Source organism: Caretta caretta, chromosome 28 (assembly GCF_965140235.1).
Source record: "Caretta caretta isolate rCarCar2 chromosome 28, rCarCar1.hap1, whole genome shotgun sequence".
Lineage (NCBI taxonomy): Eukaryota > Metazoa > Chordata > Testudines > Cheloniidae > Caretta > Caretta caretta.
In genome coordinates this window covers 348,580-367,758 of record NC_134233.1, presented here as the reverse complement: position 1 = coordinate 367,758, position 19,179 = coordinate 348,580, and the positions used below count along the sequence as shown (strand labels likewise).

The 19,179-nt window shown below is 68.0% G+C and overlaps 3 protein-coding genes across 3 annotated transcripts in view; all 3 read right to left on the bottom strand.

The window, feature by feature from the left end:
- Positions 1-149: 149 nt before the first annotated feature.
- Positions 150-5,966, bottom strand: MOGAT3 (monoacylglycerol O-acyltransferase 3). The gene is made up of 8 exons (XM_075124039.1): positions 5,896-5,966; positions 5,207-5,398; positions 3,579-3,686; positions 2,542-2,612; positions 1,950-2,154; positions 1,095-1,263; positions 743-921; positions 150-616 (listed from the first exon to the last, which is right to left on the bottom strand). Exons 2-8 carry the CDS (start codon positions 5,277-5,279, stop codon positions 462-464), a joined length of 960 nt encoding a protein of 319 aa, XP_074980140.1. The 5' UTR covers positions 5,280-5,398; positions 5,896-5,966; the 3' UTR covers positions 150-461.
- A 1,861-nt stretch (positions 5,967-7,827) lies between these two features.
- LOC125628583 (2-acylglycerol O-acyltransferase 2-B) lies at positions 7,828-14,070 on the bottom strand. Its single transcript, XM_048833659.2, has 6 exons — positions 13,912-14,070; positions 12,192-12,370; positions 11,625-11,829; positions 11,093-11,267; positions 9,508-9,707; positions 7,828-8,567 (listed from the first exon to the last, which is right to left on the bottom strand). Exons 1-6 carry the CDS (start codon positions 14,003-14,005, stop codon positions 8,413-8,415), a joined length of 1,008 nt encoding a protein of 335 aa, XP_048689616.1. The 5' UTR covers positions 14,006-14,070; the 3' UTR covers positions 7,828-8,412.
- A 2,184-nt stretch (positions 14,071-16,254) lies between these two features.
- LOC142070310 (paired immunoglobulin-like type 2 receptor alpha) overlaps positions 16,255-19,179 on the bottom strand; it is a 7,698-nt gene continuing 4,773 nt past the window's right edge. Inside the window, exons 4-6 of the mRNA XM_075123878.1 lie at positions 18,365-18,392; positions 17,821-17,876; positions 16,255-16,860 (exon numbers count right to left, since the gene is read on the bottom strand). Coding sequence (XP_074979979.1) covers positions 16,697-16,860; positions 17,821-17,876; positions 18,365-18,392 — 248 coding nt within the window. The 3' untranslated portion in view covers positions 16,255-16,696. The remainder of the gene's footprint in view (positions 16,861-17,820; positions 17,877-18,364; positions 18,393-19,179) is intronic.

Below are 19,179 nucleotides of genomic sequence, written 5' to 3'. Positions count from 1 at the left end.
GTCACTCCCAAATCCTTAATTCCAGCCTGACCTTGCGGGGATGGGGTCTGGGCAGCGCCTGGCACAACGGGGCGGACCCTGATCTCGGTCGGTGGAGGGGGTGGGAATTGGGGTGTCTGGTCTGCATACAAATCCCTGGAGACTTGAGGTGCAAAATAAAACTCTCAGAGCTTTTATTGAGGCCAGCAACCGGCTTCCCCCTGGCGGGGAGCCCAGGCGGGGACCCAGGCCCGGCCGGGGGGCACAGAGCGAGCCAGGTGACCCTGAGCCAGCCGGACCGTGGGAAGGGCCTGGGCGGGGGTCGCAGGAGCCCGAGACGAGGTCGAACTGGCGGGACCCCGTGGACTGGGCGCAGGGGGGTCCCCCGCTGATGCTGAACTGGCAGGGGTCGCGGAGACGGGGCCTAGGCCCCGTGGAGCCGGCGGGACCGGGGGGGGGCAGAGGGGCCCGGCCGGGGGTCCCTAGACCACGCTGAGCTGGCAGGAGGCCGGCACCCCACAGCTGACTTTGTGGCGCTCGAAGAGCTGGCAAAGCTGCCCCACGTAGAGCTCGTGGTAGTGGGCGACCTCGGCGGGGGTGGGGTGGGGGCGGCGCGGCACGGGGATGGGGCTCCCCACTGCGGAGAGAGAGAGAGAGAGAGAGAGCGAGCAAGGGGTTAGCGGGGGGGGGATAATCCCGCGGGGGACTGGGATCCCCCCGCCCGGCTCAGGGCCGGGCAGCGCCCCCTCCCTGCTCTCCTCACCCACGACAGTGATGGGCGAGGGGAAGGGCAGCGGCCCCCGCCCCCAGAAGAAGCAGGGCGCGAAGCCCGTCAGGTCCTTGAAGCGGAGCTGCAGGTGCCGGAGCCGGCTGCCCGGCGGGAAGACGAGCTGCCGGAAGACCTCGTTCTCCCCAAAGGAATAGACGGGAACCAGGGCGGCCCTGCCACAAGACCGGGGGGGGGGGGAAGAGGGTAAGACGGGGGGGAAAAGCACGGGCCTGGCGCACGGGCCTGGCACCCGGCCCGGGGCCCCCCCAGCACCGCAGCGCCCGCCCCGGGCCCCAGCTCAGCGCACCCCGCCCAATGCTCCGGCCTGGCCCCCCCCGGGACCCACCCGTGCTGCAGCGCCAGGCGGACGAAGCCGGTGCGGCTTCGCAGCGTGACACGGTGCTGCCCGGGGGCGCAGTCCAGCGACTCCACCGCGCCCCCCACCACGATCGCCACCGCGTTGCCGGGCCGGGAGAGCAGGAAAGCCAGGCTGGGGCGGCTCACGGGGCACATCCCTGGGGGGGTGAGGGGGAGAGAGAGAGAGTGAGCTGTGGGGCGGGGGGGGGGCTGAAGCAGCAACCTCCCCCCATCCTGGGGCAAACACCCCTTTGCCCCAGGGAACAAGCCGGCAGCTCCCCCAGCTCCACCCCAGAGGGCAATTAACCCATCCCAGAGCGTGGGGAGCCAAAGGGGGGGACAAGTACCACCCCCCGGCACAGCAGTGCCCCCCACCCCCGGTGAGATGGGTGTGATGGAACAATCACCCCCTTATCCCACCACCTAGATACTTAAGAACTGCAGAGGGGAAACTGAGGCCCACACAGTCTTCAGAGAAAACATTAAGAACAGTCCCGCTTCGCCACACCAGGTCAATACCCCCCATCGGGTGAGGGGCCTGGGCATGGGGAGGGGTCCCGGGGAGGGGGACCACGGGGCACATGCAGGGGGGGTCCCCACAAATAAACTCTTTATAGCTGGGAGGGGCAAAGCCCAGTAGGCCTGCTGACCCCCCAGGAATGAGAGACCCCCCTCCTGCCACACCCACTCCCCCTATAGCACATGGCCATGGAGGAGGGGGGCAGGTACAGGCTTCGCCCCCCTCCCCAGAGCCCATCATGTCCCAGGGTGGGGGGATGCCCTGTTCACCCCCCTTGTCCCGGCCCCCGCCAGAGCCCCCATGCCCCGGGGGGCCGCCCCTCACCTAAGCCCATCATGTACTCGCGGTAGAGGGGCAGGTGGAAAAGCCCCGCCAGCAGGGCCAGGCAGGGCCGCAGGCCGGGGAAGAGCCGGGAGAAGCCGGGGGCCTCGGTGCAGAAGGCGGCCGCGGCCCCGGAGCACATGATGCCGTGGGGGTGGGAGCCCAGCACGTAGCTCCGGTCGGGGGGCAGAGCCGCCGTCTTCACCAGCTGCAGGGGGGCAGAGGTCAGAGAGGGACATGGGGGTCAGGAAGGCGCTGGGGGTCGGTGTGAGGGCAGGAGGTCATAGTGTGGGTCAGTGTGGGGAGCAGGGGGGGGTGGGGACGGAGACGGACAATTTGGACGGACAGACAGACAAGCCGGTCGGGGCGGAGGAGGGTTGCTGAATATTCGGACTCTGGTACAACACACCCACCCCTCTTGGGTTTGCTTGATTTCTGCCCCCCACCCCACCCCCACCCTGTCCCAGCCCCCCCAACCCTCCTTTCCTACTCCACTGCTCCCCCCACTTGCCCCATCCCACCTTCCTGCCCCACTCCTCGCCTCTCTGAGCTGTGCAGATGCCCTCTGACACACCCCCTGCCCCCCCCTCGTTACCTTGATAGGGTAATAATCAGTCATATGCTGCCAGACTCTCCAGCGTCGCATCCAGTCTGAGCGCCGCCCACCTGTGGGGAGAGATATGGGGGGCGGGGAATGGGGAGCCCGGGGCCTGTCCCCTCTGGGGGGCGCCGGCTCCCACCCGGCCCCGGGGCGGGGACCGGCTGGCTCAGGGGGGCGGGGAATGGGGCAGGGGCCTGTCCCGTCTAGGGGGCACCAGCTCCCACCCGGCCCCGGGCGGGGACCAGCTGGCTCAGAAGGGGTGGGGAATGGGGGGCCTGTCCCCTCTAGGGGGCACCGGCTCCCACCCAGCCCGGGGCGGGGACCGTCTGGCTCAGGGGAGGTGGGGAATGGGGCAGGGGCCTGTCCCATCTAGGGGGCACCGGCTCCCACCCAGCCCGGGGGGGGGACCGTCTGGCTCAGGGGAGGTGGGGAATGGGGCAGGGGCCTGTCCCATCTAGGGGGCACCGGCTCCCACCCAGCCCGGGGCGGGGACTGGCTGGCTCAGGGGGGGCGGGGAAGGGGGCGCGGGGCCTGTCCCCTCTGGGGGGCGCCGGCACCCACCTGGCCCGGGGCGAGGACTGGCTGGCTCAGGGGGCCGGGGAATGGGGTGCGGGACCTGTCCCGTCTAGGGGGCACCGGCTCCCACCTGGCCCCAGGCGGGGACTGGCTGGCTCAGGGGGGCGGGGAATGGGGCAGGGGCCTGTCCCCTCTAGGGGGCACTGGCTCCCACCCAGCCCCGGGGCGGGGACCGGCTGGTTCGGGGGGGGCGGGGAAGGGGGCGTGGGGCCTGTCCCCTCTAGGGGGCACCGGCTCCCACCCAGCCCCAGGGCGGGGACCGGCTGGCTCGGGGGGGCGGGGAAGGGGGTGTGGGGCCTGTCCCCTCTGGGGGGCGCCGGCTTCCACCCGGCCCCAAGGCGGGGACCAGCTGGCTCAGGGGGGGCGGGGAAGGGGGCGCGGGGCCTGTCCCCTCTGGGGGGGCCCGGCTTCCACCCGGCCCCGGGGCGGGGAGCCCGGGGGGCAGGGACACTCACCTCTCTCTGGGGTGTCACGGTCGATCACCCACCACACGAAGTAGAGCACAGAGACGACCCAGAGGCGGGTGAAGAGCAGATAGCAGAGGAGGGAGGTAAAGAAGGCACCTGGGGGGGGGGGGAGGACAGAGCTGAGGGCCGGCCCCACGCTGAGGGGCTCAGCGAAGCGACTGCAGAAGCAATGGGTCAATCACACGGCGCCAGGCCCAGGTGGGGATCGCCCCAGATCTGCAGGAACTCAGGAAATTGCAGGGCTCGTAAGGGTGGCTCGTAACCAAAGGACCGGCAGGCTGCCGACGCGAGGCCGACGGTTGATCCCGGCAATTACAGGCCGGCGAGCCGGACTTCAGTCCCGGGCAAAGTGGCTGAAAATCTAGTAAAGAACAGAATTGTCCAACACGGAGATGAACGTAGTTTGTTGGGGTTTTCGTAACGGGAAATCCTGCCTCACCCATCTGCTAGAATTCCTGGAGGGGGTCAACAAGCACGCGGACAAGGGGAATCCAGTGGATGTAGCGTACTTAGATTTTCAGAAAGCCTTTGACAAGGTCCCGCACCAAAGGCTCTTACGCAGAGTCAGCTGTTATGGGATAAGAGGGAAGGTCCCCTCCTCGATCAGTGACTGGGTAAAAGACAGGAAACAAAGGGGAGGTATAAATGGTCAGTTTTCAGAGTGGAGAGTGGTGAATAGTGGTGTCCCCCAGGGATCTGTACTGGGCCCAGTCCTATTCAACATATTCATAAATGATCTGGAAAAAGGGGTCAACAGTGAGGTGGCAAAATTTGCAGACGATACAAAACTACTCAGGATAGTTAAGTCCCAGGCAGACTGGGAAGAGTTACAAAGCGATCTCTCAAAACTGGGCGACGGGGCAACCAAACGGCCGATGAAATTCAGTGTTGATAAATGCGAAGTGATGCACGTGGGCAAACATCATCCCAAAACGAGCTGCGGCCACTCCAGAAAGATCCTGCAAGCACTGTGGCCGCTTCTCTGAAATCATCCACTCAGCATGTCAAAAAAGCGAACAGGAAAAAGCTGGGAATCGTTAGGAAAGGGAGAGAGAATAAGACAGAAAATCTCACGTTGCCTCTCTCTAAATCCGTGGGACGCCCGCACCTTGAATCCTCCCTGCAAGTTCGCAAAAAGAATCGAGTGGGGCTGGCAAAGGTCCCGAGAACGGCAGCACAGATGCTCGTGGGGACAGAGCGGCTCCCGTACGAGGAGAGCTTAAAAAGACAGGGGTCGTTCATCTTGGAAAACAGACACCTAAGGGGAGGGAAGATACGATCGAGGTCTATAAAACCAGTGTGGGGAAAGCGAACAGGGAAGTGTTACTTACCTTTGGCTACAACATAAGACCCAGGGGATCACCTCATGCAATTAACAGGCAGCAGGTTTAATACAAACAAGAAGTGCTTTGTTAACCTGCGGAACTCCTTGTCAGGGGATGTTGTGAAGGCCTACCTGGCACCATCCGCCTCCTCCATCGCAGAGGCCCCGGCAGCCCGCCCCTTCCCCTCTCCGCGGTTTGCATTGCCCGCACTGGCGATCCCTGCACCCTGCCAGGAGCGGGGAAGGACCCCCCCATCGCAGGAGTCAGCCCCCACCCCCAGGCCGCTCTCACCGAAGAAGAGGAAGGTCATAACACACTGGAACACGCTCAGCAACTCAAGGTGCTTCTTCAGGGCGCCCGCCATCCTGCTGCGGGGAGCCCGGCTCCACGGAGCCCCCTGGCTGGGAGGAGAGAAGAGAGCCCAGGCCTGGCCAGTCACCTCCTCACCCAGGGACCCCTCGCCCGGCCCTGAAATGCAGCCACCTGCAAGGTGGGGGAGCTGGTTATGCAGGGACCCCTCCACCGGTGCCGAGATGCAGCCACCTCTGGGGCGGGGCGGCTGGTTATAAAGGGACCCCTTTCCTGGCACTGAGATGCGGCCATCTCTGGGGGGGGGACGGGGACGACACAGGGCTGGTTATACGGTCCTGGCAATGAGACAGGGCACGGGGGCTGTTTGCCCTACAAACAACCCCCACCAATGCGTGAGGACACGTGCGCCCCAGGGACAAGGGGGCGGAAGGCAGACAGATACGGGGGGAGGTGTGGGGGATGGATGGGAGGGCTGACCAAGCTCTGAGGGTGTTTGGGAAATGGATGGGTAGGACCCAGGAGTTCTGGCTCCCACAACACCCAGGGAGGGGGGAGGAACTGACACCCCCCCCCCAGATTCACCCAGCCCCTGCCCCCTAACCCCTCCCCCCGAGCCTGGCCCCCATCCCCCAGCTTCCACCCTCCCCCCAGGAGTAGGGGGCTCTCACCACAAGCTCCACACCCTGGGGGCCTGCTCCTTGCTCCGGATCCACGTCCCACTCACGACGACGCACTTTGGCCCCAGGAGCGTCGTGAGACGCCGGCGGGGCAGGAGATAAGCGGGGGTGGAGGGGGGGGCAGGGACAGACTCGCAGCCAGGACTCCTGGGTTCTCTCCCCAGCTCTGGGAGGGGAGTGGGGGCTGGTGGGTTAGAGCAGGGGGGGCTGGGAGCCAGGACTCCTGGGTTCTCTCCCCGGCTCTGGGAGGGGACTGGGGGGTTAGAGCAGGGGGGGGCTGGGAGCCAGGTCTCCTGGGTTCCCTCCCCGGCTCTGCTAAATTTAGGCACCTCCCTTCTGCGCTCCCTGCCTCATTTTCCTCAGCGTTTAACGAGCTGCTGCCAAGCCCGGGGAGACCCCTCAGTGCCCGGCCCTGATCCGAGGCCCAGGGCTGAATAGGGGGTGCCCCCTGCAGCTGGGGTGGGGCTGTGTATGGGGGTGCAGGGCCCCTCCTGACCCACTGCACCCCCACCCCAGGGGGGCCCTGCACCCCCATACACAGCCCCACCCCAGCTGCAGGGGGCACCCAGCCTCCCGCAGGAGCCCCATTGCTAGGAGGAGCTCACGGTTGGTGCCACCCCCCTAAAGCCCAAGGGAAGCATCTGCCTTCCGGCCCCCCCTCAGCTGCAGAGGGGGGCTCAGTTACAAACCTGGGAGGGGCAGCCCCCCCCCCAATTGCAGCTGGCAGGGCTGGGATATTTTGCCCAGCAGCTGGTGTTTCTGGCATCCGCCACTAGGAGGCGCACGTCCCCCTTCGAGCCAGCCCGGACACCTGGGTAGATGGGCCCTCGGCCATGGTGGTACCTAAAGCCTTGGCAGGGCAGGCCTGCCCCTTGGCTGCAATGTCCGTCCCCCCCCCCCCCGCAGAGGATCGAGCGGACCAGGGAAAGGGCAACGAACAGGGAACGGTTCCCGTCCACGGAGCGACGAGAAAGGCCGGGGCTGCAAAACCTGGCCTGTCATTTCCTCCTTCCCGTAACGCCTGATCTGGCTGCGCACGCCGGCGGGTTTAAACACAAAGCGGAGGAAGCGGTGGTTGGCCACACCACTAACCTGTGGGACTCTCTGCCAGGGGACGGTGTGACTGGGGTCAACCACCACCGAGACCAGCTCCGCTGAGGGCTGTCAGCCAAGAGGGGTAGGGACGAGGCCCCACGTCCCGGGTGTCCCTACGCCAGGCCAAGACACCAAGGGGATCTCCACCATTACCCTGGCCTCTACAATCCCCCTGGAGCTGTGGGACCAGCCGGCATCAGACACACCTTTGAGCTAACCTAGGTTGGCAGCTCGTGTTCGTAAGGAAGAGGATGTAACGCAGTGAGAACACGGGGTTAGAAGAGAACCCAGGAGTCCTGGCTCCCAGCACACTCCCCCGCCCCAGCTCTAACCCACCAGCCCCCTCTCCCCTCCCAGAGCCGGGGAGAGAACCCAGGAGTCCGGGCTCCCCAGCTGGTGTCCCCAGCCGCTGTGCCGTGCCGCCCCGGTTTCTCAGTGCCCACCCTGTCTGCGGGTGCCCTTTGCCCAGCCCTGGGCTGAGTTTGCAGAAAGATAAATGTTTAACCGGCTCCTGCTCTGGGGCCGGCTGGCTACAGACGGGCCCTGGGCCCATCCAGCCCCTGCTGCCTTTGAGCGCCTCAGGGCAAGGGGCTGGCCCTTCACCCAGACTCCTGGGTTTTCTCCCCAGCTCCAGGAGGGGAGTGGGGACTGGGGGGCTAGAGCAGGGGGTCTGGGAGCCAGGACTCCTGGGTTCTCCCCCCAGCTCTGCTCCCGAGCTGCTGTGTGACCTGGGAGGGGTGGAGGCAGTGTTCCCCTCCCTACACAAACCCCGGCAGCCCATCACCCTCTGCCCCATTGCCCCTTCCCCACACAGAGCACACCAGCCGGTTGCACAGGAAGGTTGTTTATTGCCTGCCCCGTGGGGCTGGAGTTACAGTCTGGCCCAGGCCCACTTCAAAGAGTAACCGGGGGGGGGGGGGGCTGGCACCAGGCCAGGGCGGGGGGCAGATGCTGCCCAGACAGCCCTGGGACCCATGGCCACAGTTGCACAAGCGCTGCCCTATTGCAGCAAGGCGAATCTGGGGGCGGGGGTCTGCAGGAGAAAGGGCAGCCTCTGCCCCCGACTCAGAGCGAGGCCGGCTGGAAGCACACCCCACAGCTCCTAGCCAGCCCCACACCCCTGCTGGGGGGGCTGGGGGACCCTGAGATGGGCAGCCAGACCCTGGGGCAAGAAGTGGGCGAGGCTGGCCCAGGGAGTTGGGTTTCTTCAAGTTTCCCTTGTAGGGCCCCTCCCCATTGAAGGCAGAACAAAAACAAGCCCCCAAGGACTCCCCATGGAGGGTCCCCCCCAATAAGAACTGTTTCCCCCGCCCCCAGCAAAGCAGCCCCCCCTGCCGCACCCCCCAGGGTCTGACCCCCACCCGCCGTGTCAGAGTCCCGGGGAGCTGCAGCAGGCTCTGGGGGGCAGCGCCCCTAGATGAGGTTGAGGTGTTTCTCCGGGGGGACCCCGTACTTGGTCTTGTTCTCCTCGAAGAGCGCGATGAGCCGCTCCAGGTAGGTGGCGTGGAGCCGGTCGACAGCCTCGCGGGACGGGACGGGCGTCCGGGGCACCGGGATGGGCGCCCCCACTGGGGGAGAAGACGGGGTTAGCAGCAGATCACGCCCCCCCACCCCGCTCCCCAGCTTCCACCCCATCCCAGAGACGCGCCGTGAAAGCCTGGCACCGTATGGGGCAATAGCCCTGATCCCCCAGGGCGGGCGGGGGGGCGGTGGGGGAGACTGGGTCAGAGAACAGCTGCAGACAGACACCCCCCCACACACACACACACCCCAACTGGGGGGGGTTCCTGCCCCCATCACCGTCCCCCCCTACCCTTGGCAGACAGCTTCCTGCTACAGCCCTTCACCACAGGATGTGTCGACTTCATCACCCCAAACCTGCTGCAGGGAGAGAACCCAGGAGTCCTGGCTCCCAGCCCCCCTGCTCTCACCCACCATCCCCCACTCCCCTCCCAGAGCCGGGGAGAGAACCCAGGAGTCCTGGCTCCCAGCCCCCTCTGCTCTCACCCACCAGCCCCCACTCCCCTCCCAGAGCCGGGGAGAGAACCCAGGAACCTGCTGCAGGGAGAGAACCCAGGAGTCCTGGCTCCCAGCCCCCCTGCTCTCACCCACCATCCCCCACTCCCCTCCCAGAGCCGGGGAGAGAACCCAGGAGTCCTGGCTCCCAGCCCCCTCTGCTCTCACCCACCAGCCCCCACTCCCCTCCCAGAGCCGGGGAGAGAACCCAGGAACCTGCTGCAGGGAGAGAACCCAGGAGTCCTGGCTCCCAGCCCCCCTGCTCTCACCCACCAGCCCCCACTCCTCTCCCAGAGCTGGGGAGAGAACCCAGGAGTCCTGGCTCCCAGCCCCCCTGCTCTCACCCACCAGCCCCCACTCCCCTCCCAGAGCTGGGGCGAGAACCCAGGAGTCCTGGCTCCCAGCCCCCCTGCTCTCACCCACCATCCCCCACTCCCCTCCCAGCGCCGGGGAGAGAACCCAGGCGTCCGGGCTCCCAGCCCCCCAGCTCACCCACGGTGTGGATGGGGCTGCGGAAGGGTAGCAGCCCGAAGCTGTACTGGAAGACCCCGCGGGCGTGGAAGAGGGGCAACGCCAGCCCCACGAGCTTCTGCAGCCGCTCCTGGGCGGCCCGCACCAGCGAGCCCCGGGGGTTCGGCACCTGCTGGAACAGTTCGTTCTCCCCGAAGGAGAAGACGGGCACCAGGGCGGCGCTGCGGGGAGAGGGGGTAGGTCAGGGGGAGCCTCCCGGACCCGTGGCCCCCACCCCCCATATCCTGGCCCCCCCATGCACCACCTGCTGCTCTCCCCAGGACGCTTCCCCCAGACGCCCCCTCTCCAAGGCACCCCACTCCTCCAGCCGCTGCCCCCCGATCTGTGCCCCGCCCGACGCCCCCTCTCAATGCCCCCACTCCTCCAGCCGCTGCCCCCCGATCTGTGCCCCGCCCGACGCCCCCTCTCCAAGGCACCCCACTCCTCCAGCCGCTGCCCCCGATCTGTGCCCCGCCCGACGCCCCCTCTCAATGCCCCCACTCCTCCAGCCGCTGCCCCCCGATCTGTGCCCCGCCCGACGCCCCCTCTCCAAGGCACCCCACTCCTCCAGCCGCTGCCCCCCGATCTGTGCCCCGCCCGACGCCCCCTCTCAATGCCCCCACTCCTCCAGCCGCTGCCCCCCGATCTGTGCCCTGCCCGACGCCCCCTCTCCAAGGCACCCCACTCCTCCAGCCGCTGCCCCCGATCTGTGCCCCGCCCGACGCCCCCTCTCAATGCCCCCACTCCTCCAGCCGCTGCCCCCCGATCTGTGCCCCGCCCGACGCCCCCTCTCCAAGGCACCCCACTCCTCCAGCCGCTGCCCCCCCGATCTGTGCCCCGCCCGACGCCCCCTCTCAATGCCCCCACTCCTCCAGCCGCTGCCCCCCGATCTGTGCCCTGCCCGACGCCCCCTCTCCAAGGCACCCCACTCCTCCAGCCGCTGCCCCCCGATCTGTGCCCCGCCCGACGCCCCCTCTCAATGCCCCCACTCCTCCAGCCGCTGCCCCCCCGATCTGTGCCCCGCCCGACGCCCCCTCTCCAAGGCACCCCACTCCTCCAGCCGCTGCCCCCCCGATCTGTGCCCCGCCCGACGCCCCCTCTCCAAGGCACCCCACTCCTCCAGCCGCTGCCCCCCAATCTGTGCCCCGCCCGACGCCCCCTCTCAATGCCCCCACTCCTCCAGCCGCTGCCCCCCGATCTGTGCCCCGCCCGACACCCCCTCTCCAAGGCACCCCACTCCTCCAGCCACTGCCCCCCAGTTCCAACCACACCCAGATCTGTGCCCCTGCTGACACCACCCACCCCCACCCTACTCACCCAGCCCTCCACACCCCCCGCCACATCCAGCCCTCAGGATTCCCGCAGCCCCACCTGCCCCCAAACCCTCCCCTGCTGCACCCCCTCCACTTTGTAACCCCCTCCCCAGCCCCGCCAGACCATAATCCCCCCCATGGATCAATTTCATTTTCCCCCCCAGGCATCCCCCCCACTGAGCCATTCCAATTCCCTTCCCCCGGCCGCACCCCCCAGCCCCTGCCCCGGGTCCCAGCCCCCCAGGTTCACTCACCCATGCTGAAGGGCTGCCTTGATGAACCCCTTGCGGCCGAGGATCTGAAGGGTCAGTGCCCCGGGCCGGGCATCCAGCGACTCAGGGGGGCCCCCCACAGCGATCACAGCCACCTGCCCCCCGCCCTCCTGGCCCAGCAGGTAAGAGACGCTGGCCTTGTCCGAGGAGACCAAACCTGGAGCGAGAGAACATGAGAGTCACCATGGGCAGAGAACCCAGGAGCCGTGGCTACCCCACCCCCCAACTAGACCCCAGTCCCCTCCCAGAGCTGGGACAGAACCCAGGAGTCCTGCCCCCACCCCGGTCTGACCCACCAGCCCCCAGTCCCCTCCCAGAGCCGGGGAGAGAACCCAGGAGTCCTGCCCCCCCCCCCCCGCCCCGGTCTGACCCACCAGCCCCCAGTCCCCTCCCAGAGCCAGGGAGAGAACCCAGGAGTCCTGCCCCCCCCCCCCCCGCCCCGGTCTGACCCACCAGCCCCCAGTCCCCTCCCAGAGCCGGGGAGAGAACCCAGGCGTCCGGGCCCCGCGCTCACCCCCGCTCATGATGTAGTCGCGGAAGAGGGGCAGGCGGAACCAGAAGGGCAGCATGAGCAGGCTGGGCGTGAGCCCCGGGAACAGCTCCCCGAACCCTGTGGCCTCGGTGCAGAAGTTCCCGAAGGCGCCGGCCACCAGCACCCCGTGGGGGTGGAACCCGAAGAGGTAGTTGCGGGAGGGGTCCAGGGGCGCCGTCTTCACCAGCTGCGGAGAGAGGGGAGGGCTGAGATGGGGGGGGCCCTGACACGGGGCAGCAGGGGGTGCCAAGACACCATAGGTCGGGGGGACCCCCCCCCCAGGATGCAGCAGACCCATCTCCCCAAGGGCCACCAGTGGGGCGGGGGGGGGGAAAGTGATCAGGGCCCAGGGCGAAGACCCCCCCACCCCCACCCAAGGGCCACCAGGGGGGAGACGCGCGACAGGGCCCAGGGGGAAGCCCCCTCACTCAAGGGCCACCTGGGGGGACGTGATACGGGGCCCGGGGGGAAGCCCCCACCCACCCAAGGGCCACCGGGGGGGGGGGGGGAGACGTGATACGGGCCCAGGGGGGCAGCCCGGGGGCTCACCGTGATGGGGAAGTAGTCTCGGAAGTGCCTCCAGACGGCCCAGTTGCGGACCCAGGGCGAGCGGCGCCCCCCGCGGGACGGGGTCTCCCGGTCCAGGTAGAGCCAGGCGGCGTAGAGCAGGGCGGGCAGCCACAGCTCCCCCAGCAGCGCCAGCAGGAAGAGGGCCAGGCAGCACTGGGCTGGGGGGGCGGGAGAGAGGGGAGTTAGGGACCAGCCCCTCCAATGCACCCAAACCCCCACCACAGGGCGGCTCCCCCATGCACCCCCTCTCCCAAATGCACCCCCAACTCAGGGCTGCTCCCCCCATTGCTCCCCAATGCACCAGCCACACTCCCCCCACCAGGCACCCCCAACTCAGGGCTGCTCCCCCCATTGCCCCCCAATGCAACAGCCACACTCCCCCCACCAGGCACCCCCAACTCAGGGCTGCTCCCCCCATTGCCCCCCAATGCAACAGCCACACTCCCCCACCCCAGGAGACACCCGCTACCCAGCTCCCCCATGTACCCCACCACTCAGGGCTGCTCCCCCTCATGCATCCCCCTTGTACCCACCCCTATTACCCTCCCAATGCACCAGCCCCACTCCCCCCACCAGACACCCCCAACTCAGGGGTGCTCCACCCCATACATCCCCCCCATGTACCCCCCCATTGCCCACCAATGCACCAGCCTCACTCCCTCCACCAGGCACCCCCAACTCAGGGCTCCTCCCCCCCATTACCCCCCCAATGCACCAGCCACACTCCCCTACCCCAGGAGACACCCGCTACCCCAGCCGCCCCCCATGTACCCCACCACTCAGGGCTGCTCCCCCCATGCATCCCCTTTGTACCCACCCCATTACCCTCCCAATGCACCAGCCTCACTCCCTCCACCAGGCACCCCCAACTCAGGGCTGCTCCCCCCATGCACCCCCTCTCCCAAATGCAACCCCAACTCAGGACTGCTCCCCCCATTGCCCCCCCAATGCACCAGCCACACTCCCCCACCCCAGGAGACATCCGCTACCCCAGCCCCCCCATGTACCCCACCACTCAGGGCTGCTCCCCCCCATGCATCCTCTTGTACCCACCCCCCATTGCCTCCCAATGCACCACACCCAGTCCCCCCGCCCCCCCCCAGGGAGATAACTGCTGCCCCACTCCCCCCATGCATCCCACAACTCAGGGCTGGCGTTTACTTCCCTCCCCACCCCCAAAAAATGACCCCTCCCTAACTGGATCTGAGTCAGGCCAGGGGATGTGGGGCACATACCAGCCCCGGGGTGGGTGTGGGGTAGGAGGCACCGCTCCCCCCACTACCTGAGAGAGCAGCACCAGGGACCCCTCCCCCTCAGCAGGTAGGGGGCGCTTTGCAGCGGGTGGGTGTCATATCTCAGCACCCCCCCCGTGCCTGTTAACACCCCCGCCCCAGAGCTCCAAGCAGGGAGCCTGCTTGGGAGACACCCCACAGCGGACCGGGGGGGGCTCCAGGGGAGACACCCCCCTGGTCAGTACGGGGGGTGGGGAAGCTCAGCTCCCAGTGTTTCAATAACTAGCGCCCCCTCCGTACCCGGGTCACTAGGCTGCGGAGGGGCTCCCCCCCCCACACTCCAGAGGAGAAAGGACCCAAGCGTCCGGGAAGGGCAGGGGGAGCTGATGCTGGGGGGGACCCCATTCCCCTGCAGAGCCTCCCCTAGAGGGACCCCCCTGAGCATCGGACCCCCCCGCGCCCCTCACCCATCGCCAGGAAGGAGAAGACCCATTGCAGGACCGCGGCGGTCTGCAGCCGGCGCCGCAGCGGGAGGCGCAGCGGGGCGAAGCGGATCGGCATGGCCGGGCCGGACCGGACTGGGACCGGACGGGCAACGGGACCGGACTGGGAGCGGTAGGGGGGAGCTCAGGGGCACTTATCCCATTGCACCGGCCCCGCCCCCTGAACTGACCCCGCCCCTTGCACCGACCCCTCCCCTCTGAACTGACCCCGCCCCTCCCTGCGCCGGCCCCGCCCCTTACACGGACCCCCTCCCCCGAACCACCCCCTCCCCTTTCCTCCCAGGAGCGGCCCCTCCCCTCCCCTGTGCATCGCCCCCTCCCCCCTCAACCATCACCTCCCTTCTCCTACCTGCACCGGCCCCGCCCCCTGAACTGACCCCGCCCCTTGTACCAACCACTCCCCTCTGCTCGACCCCGCCCCTCTGCACTGACCCCGCCCCTCCCTGCGCCAGCCCCGCCCCCTACACGGACCCCCTCCCCCGAACCACCCCCTCCCCTTTCCTCCCCTGTGCATCGCCCCCTCCCCCCTCAACCACCCCCTCCCTTCTCCTCCCTGCACCGGCCCCGCCCCCTGAACTGACCCCACCCCTCTGCACTGACCTCGCCCCTCCCTGAGCCGGCCCGGCCCCCTACACGGACCCCCTCCCCCGAACCACCCCCTCCTCTCTCCTCCCTGCACCGGGCCTGCCCCCTGAACTGACCCCGCCCCTTGTACCGCCCCCTCCCCTCGCCTCCCTGCACCGACCCCTCCCCTCTGAACTGACCCCGCCCCTCCCTGTGCCGGCCCCGCCCCTTACACGGACCCCCTCCCCCGAACCACCCCCTCCCTTCTCCTCCCTGCACCGGCCCCGCCCCCTGAACTGACCCCGCCCCTTGTACCAACCGCTCCCCTCTGCACGACCCCGCCCCTCTGCACTGACCCCGCCCCTCCCTGTGCCAGCCCCGCCCCCTACACGGACCCCCTCCCCCGAACCACCCCCTCCCCTCTCCTCCCAGGAGCGGCCCCCTCCCCTCTCCTCCCTGCACCGGCCCCGCCTCCTGAACTGACCCCGCCCCACCCTGGGTGACCAGAATGGTCCCCCCGCCAGCCCCCACGAAGGGCCCGAATGAGGCCCGAGGGTGGGTGACTCCTGGGTCCGGGACCAGCCGTGGAGGGGGCCCGGATCAAACCCGCCGCGACCCCGGGCTGGCCGGGATCAGAACTCAAAGCCACCCTGGCTGCTGGGGCCTCCGCTCCCCTGGCCCAAGGGAACTTTCTGTGATCAGGGGAAAGCTCGTCTGGGCCGGAGACGAAACCTTCTCTGGGGGCTGGTTGGCGCCTGCGGGACGAACTCGCCCAGGAGCAAGGACCCTCCTGCCCCCAGCGCAAGGCGCCGTCCTCTGCCCGGCCGTCTCTCCCACGAACGCCCCGCTCCGGGGACATCCATATTCCCAAACCGCCCCCCCCCCCCACACACTCCACCCCACTCTGCCCAAGCGGGAACGTTCTTAACACTGTCTCTGAATACGGTGCGCGTGCCTCGGTTTCCCCACCTGTCACTCCTGTCTCTGGGGGGGGGGATCGGAGCAGCGACCCCCGGAGGCAGGAGTGACGGCGACGGGCTAAGGGGGCGCGGAGACCAGCCCACACGCTGTAGCCCGGCACCCCACGGCCGGGGCCCTTTCCCTGCGGGGAGCCAGCCGGAGGGGCTGGGTACAGAGCACCAAGGGAGCGGTTTACCCGGGGCAGAGACGAAGCCCGGAGGTGGTGGGGAGGGGTGTGCTGTGGGGAGGGACTGAGGCTGCTGGTTTGGGACGAGGGGGGCTGAGGCCGGGGCTCTGGGTCCCCCCCAGACGGGCATTGCTGCTGGTCCCTGCTCCTGGTGCGAACGCCCTGCCCTACGCCGGGTTCCCGATGGCTCATAACCCGGCTGTGTCACGGCTGCCTGTGGGGGGGGGGCAGGGCTCTTTGGGGGGGTCAGAGGGGTCCCCAGGGGTCCCACAGAGGAACTCACAGGGGGAGCAGGGGGCTGACTGCTCCCAGGTGGGACACAGGGGCTGGGGGGCAGAGGGGAGGGGAGGGGCAGTGGGATGGGGCAGTAAGTGCAGGGGGAATTCAGACCCCTGGAGCGGGACCAGGCTGCCCCCCTCCAATCAAGAGGGCAGCTTTTCACACCCCTTGCTCTGTGTGTGTGTGTGTGTGTAAAACGCAGTGGGGGGGCAGGTCTCTGCAGAGCAGGCCCAGTGTGTGGAGGTGTCGGGGGTGGGTGGGGGTGCAGTGTGTAAGTTGTGCGACACACACCTCTGCCATACACACCCACACAATCCGAAGGTCAGACAGGGTTTATTGGGGTGAGGGGCAGGCCAGGCGCTGCCAGACAGACAGACAGACACACACACACCCCACAGCCCTGGGGGAGGGGGACAATCCCCCCAAGCTGTGGGTCCCAGCTTCCAGCCTGGTCTGGGCCCCACAAGCCTTGGGCTGGGGTGCGGGGAGGGAGACACCCCCAAACCTCCCCTGGGCTCTGCCCCCCAAAATCTCCCAATGCAGGACCCCCCCCAGCCCCTCGTGGGCTCTGAGTCCCCCACGTCCAACCCAGGCCCTTCCACCCCCCCACCCCAGCCACCCTGGGGTATGACCCTGCCCAACTCCAACTCAGTGACCACCCCCCATTCGCCCTCGATCCAGCTCTGCCCCCTCCCCGCCAGGCCTGCCCTTCCCCTCCAGGGCAGCCCCTCCCCTGGGGGTCCGGGCTTCCCCCCGGCCCTAGTGCACCCGGACGGCTGAGTAGAGGGTCTCGCCCGTGGGGGCCCCGCGGGGGTCTGGCTGCCGCAGGGCAGCGCCGGTCTCGGTGAAGGCCAGGGCAGCGTAGAGCAAACCGGGGTCCTGGGGGTCCGGGGGGTGCTGGGGCTCTGGGGAGACATCCTGCCCTGGAACGAGAGATGGGGGGTGAGCCGGGGGCTGGGGGCAGCAGGGTGTGGCCGGGTCGGGGGGGACAGAGGGGAGCTGGGGGTGAGTGAGGGCTGGGGGCTGGAGGGAGGGAGGGAGGGGATGGACGGGGACAGGGAAGGGCAGGGGGGCCGGGGGTGGATGGATAGAAGGGGTGGGGTGGGGGAACAGGGACAGGGGATGGATGGAGTGAGACGGGCAGAGGGGATGGGGCACATGGAGGGGGGCAGGCAGAGGGCACAGGGTGGATGGAGGGGGACGGGGAGGGGGCGGATGGATGGGGGGCAGGCAGAGGGGAAGGGGTGGGGAGAGGGGGGAGGGACGGGCAGAGGGGATAGGGCGGATAGAGGGGGATGGGCAGAGGGGAGAGAGCAGGGAGAGGGGGGAGGGACAGGGAGAGGGGATGGGGTGGATGGAAGGGGGCAGGCAGAGGGAATGGGGTGGACGGAGGGGTACGGGGAGGGGGCGGATGGACGGGGGGTGGGATGCGGAAGGACAGGCAGAGGGGATGGGGCGGATGGAGGGGGATGGGCAGAGGGGAGGGGGCGGGATGGGCAGAGGGGACGGGGCAGATGGGGGGGCGGGCAGAGGAGACGGGGTGGGGAGAGGGGGGAGGGACGGGCAGAGGGGACGGGGTGGATGGAGGGGGGCAGGCAGAGGGGATGGGGTGGATGGAGTGGGATGGGCAGAGGGGAGGGGGCGGGGAGAGGGGGGAGGGACAGGCAGAGGGGACAAGGCGGGGAGAGGGGGGAGGGACGGGAGGAGGGGAGGGGGTGGATGGAGGGGGGGCGGGCACAGGGGATGGGGTGGATGGAGGGGGATGGGCAGAGGGGAGGGAGTGGGGAGGGGGAGAGGGACGGGAGGAGGGGAGGGGGTGGGGAGAGGGGGGAGGGACGGGCAGAGGGGAGGGGTGCTCTTCTGGGGCGCCCCGGGGCTCTCACCTCCTGCCCCGATGTCCATGTACTCGCTTTCGCCCTGCGACTGGCCTTGCGCCCTCCTGCAAGACAGACCCGCAGACAGTCACTGGTGGGGGCCCCCGGGCAGGGTGGGCCCCAGCCCCCCGCCCCCACCGGCACCGGCTGGCAGCTGGGGGACGAGTGGGGAGCCGCTGGGCTCCTAGGCCGCAGGCCCGATGCTAGGGGGATGGGCACAGCTGCTGAGGACTGGGGCAATCCCCATGCTGGGGGGCTGGAGGCTGCTGCCTCACCTGGGGCACAGGCAAGGGGGGGTTGTAAAGCAGGGGGCACAGGGCTCAGAGGGGCTAATTCAGCCCCCCAGGAAGGAATATGGGTCCCCTGCAGGAGCCCCCTCTGCACCCCCTGTTTTTATCTGAGGCCCCAGACCAGGGGCTGGAGGTTCCAGCTCTCCAGAGACTCCTAAGTATGGGGTCCCACATCTCTGAATCCAGCCCGTCCACAGCCCCCTTGGGTGCAGGGTCAGGCCCCTTGGGTTGGGGGGCAGCGGGAGCAGAAAAGGGCAACTCACCGGGCCGGGGGGTCCTTCTGCCGAGCACCTGAAAGGAAGGGAGAGGAGTCAATATCGCCTGTGCACAGCCCACAGGGGGGCAAGGCCGGGGGGGCAGAGCATGGGGGGCTCAGCGAGATGGGGGGTGTCTGGGGATAGATAGATAGATAGATAGATAGAGGGGGTGTCTGGGGATGGATGGATAGAGGGGGTGGGTGGGGATGGATAGATAGAGAGATAGATAGAAGGGGTGGGTGGGGATAGATAGAGGGGGTGGGTGGGGATAGATAGATAGATAGATAGATAGAGGGGGTGTCTGGGAATGGATGGATAGAGGGGGTGGGTGGGGATAGATAGATAGATAGATATATAGATAGAGGGGGTGTCTGGGAATGGATAGATAGAGGGGGTGGGTGGGGATAGATAGACAGATAGATAGAGGGGGTGTCTGGGAATGGATAGATAGAGGGGGTGGGTGGGGATAGAGAGATAGATAGAGGGGGTGGGTGGGGATAGATAGAGAGATAGATAGAGGGGGTGTCTGGGAATGGATAGATAGAGGGGGTGGGTGGGGATAGATAGATAGATAGATAGATAGAGGGGGTGTCTGGGAATGGATAGATAGAGGGGGTGGGTGGGGATAGATAGAGAGATAGATAGAGGGGGTGTCTGGGAATGGATAGATAGAGGGGGTGGGTGGGGATAGATAGATAGATAGATAGATAGAGGGGGTGTCTGGGAATGGATGGATAGAGGGGGTGGGTGGGGATAGATAGATAGATAGAGGGGGTGTCTGGGAATGGATAGATAGAGGGGGTGGGTGGGGATAGATAGAG

Bases quoted from the DNA above. Each gene is read 5' to 3' on its own strand.
- MOGAT3 (XM_075124039.1), bottom strand. From the start codon at position 5,279: ATGGCGGGCGCCCTGAAGAAGCACCTTGAGTTGCTGAGCGTGTTCCAG. The intron at 1,264-1,949 runs GTGAGGGGCGGC...TCACCCCCCCAG, and splicing joins CGAGTACATGATGGGCTTAG to GGATGTGCCCCGTGAGCCGC. The intron at 617-742 runs GTGAGGAGAGCA...CTCTCTCCGCAG, and splicing joins CTCGCCCATCACTGTCGTGG to TGGGGAGCCCCATCCCCGTG.
- LOC125628583 (XM_048833659.2), bottom strand. From the start codon at position 14,005: ATGCCGATCCGCTTCGCCCCGCTGCGCCTCCCGCTGCGGCGCCGGCTG. The intron at 12,371-13,911 runs GTGAGGGGCGCG...CCGCCCCCCCAG, and splicing joins CTTCTCCTTCCTGGCGATGG to CCCAGTGCTGCCTGGCCCTC. The intron at 9,708-11,092 runs GTGAGTGAACCT...CTCTCCCCGCAG, and splicing joins AAGGCAGCCCTTCAGCATGG to CGCCGCCCTGGTGCCCGTCT.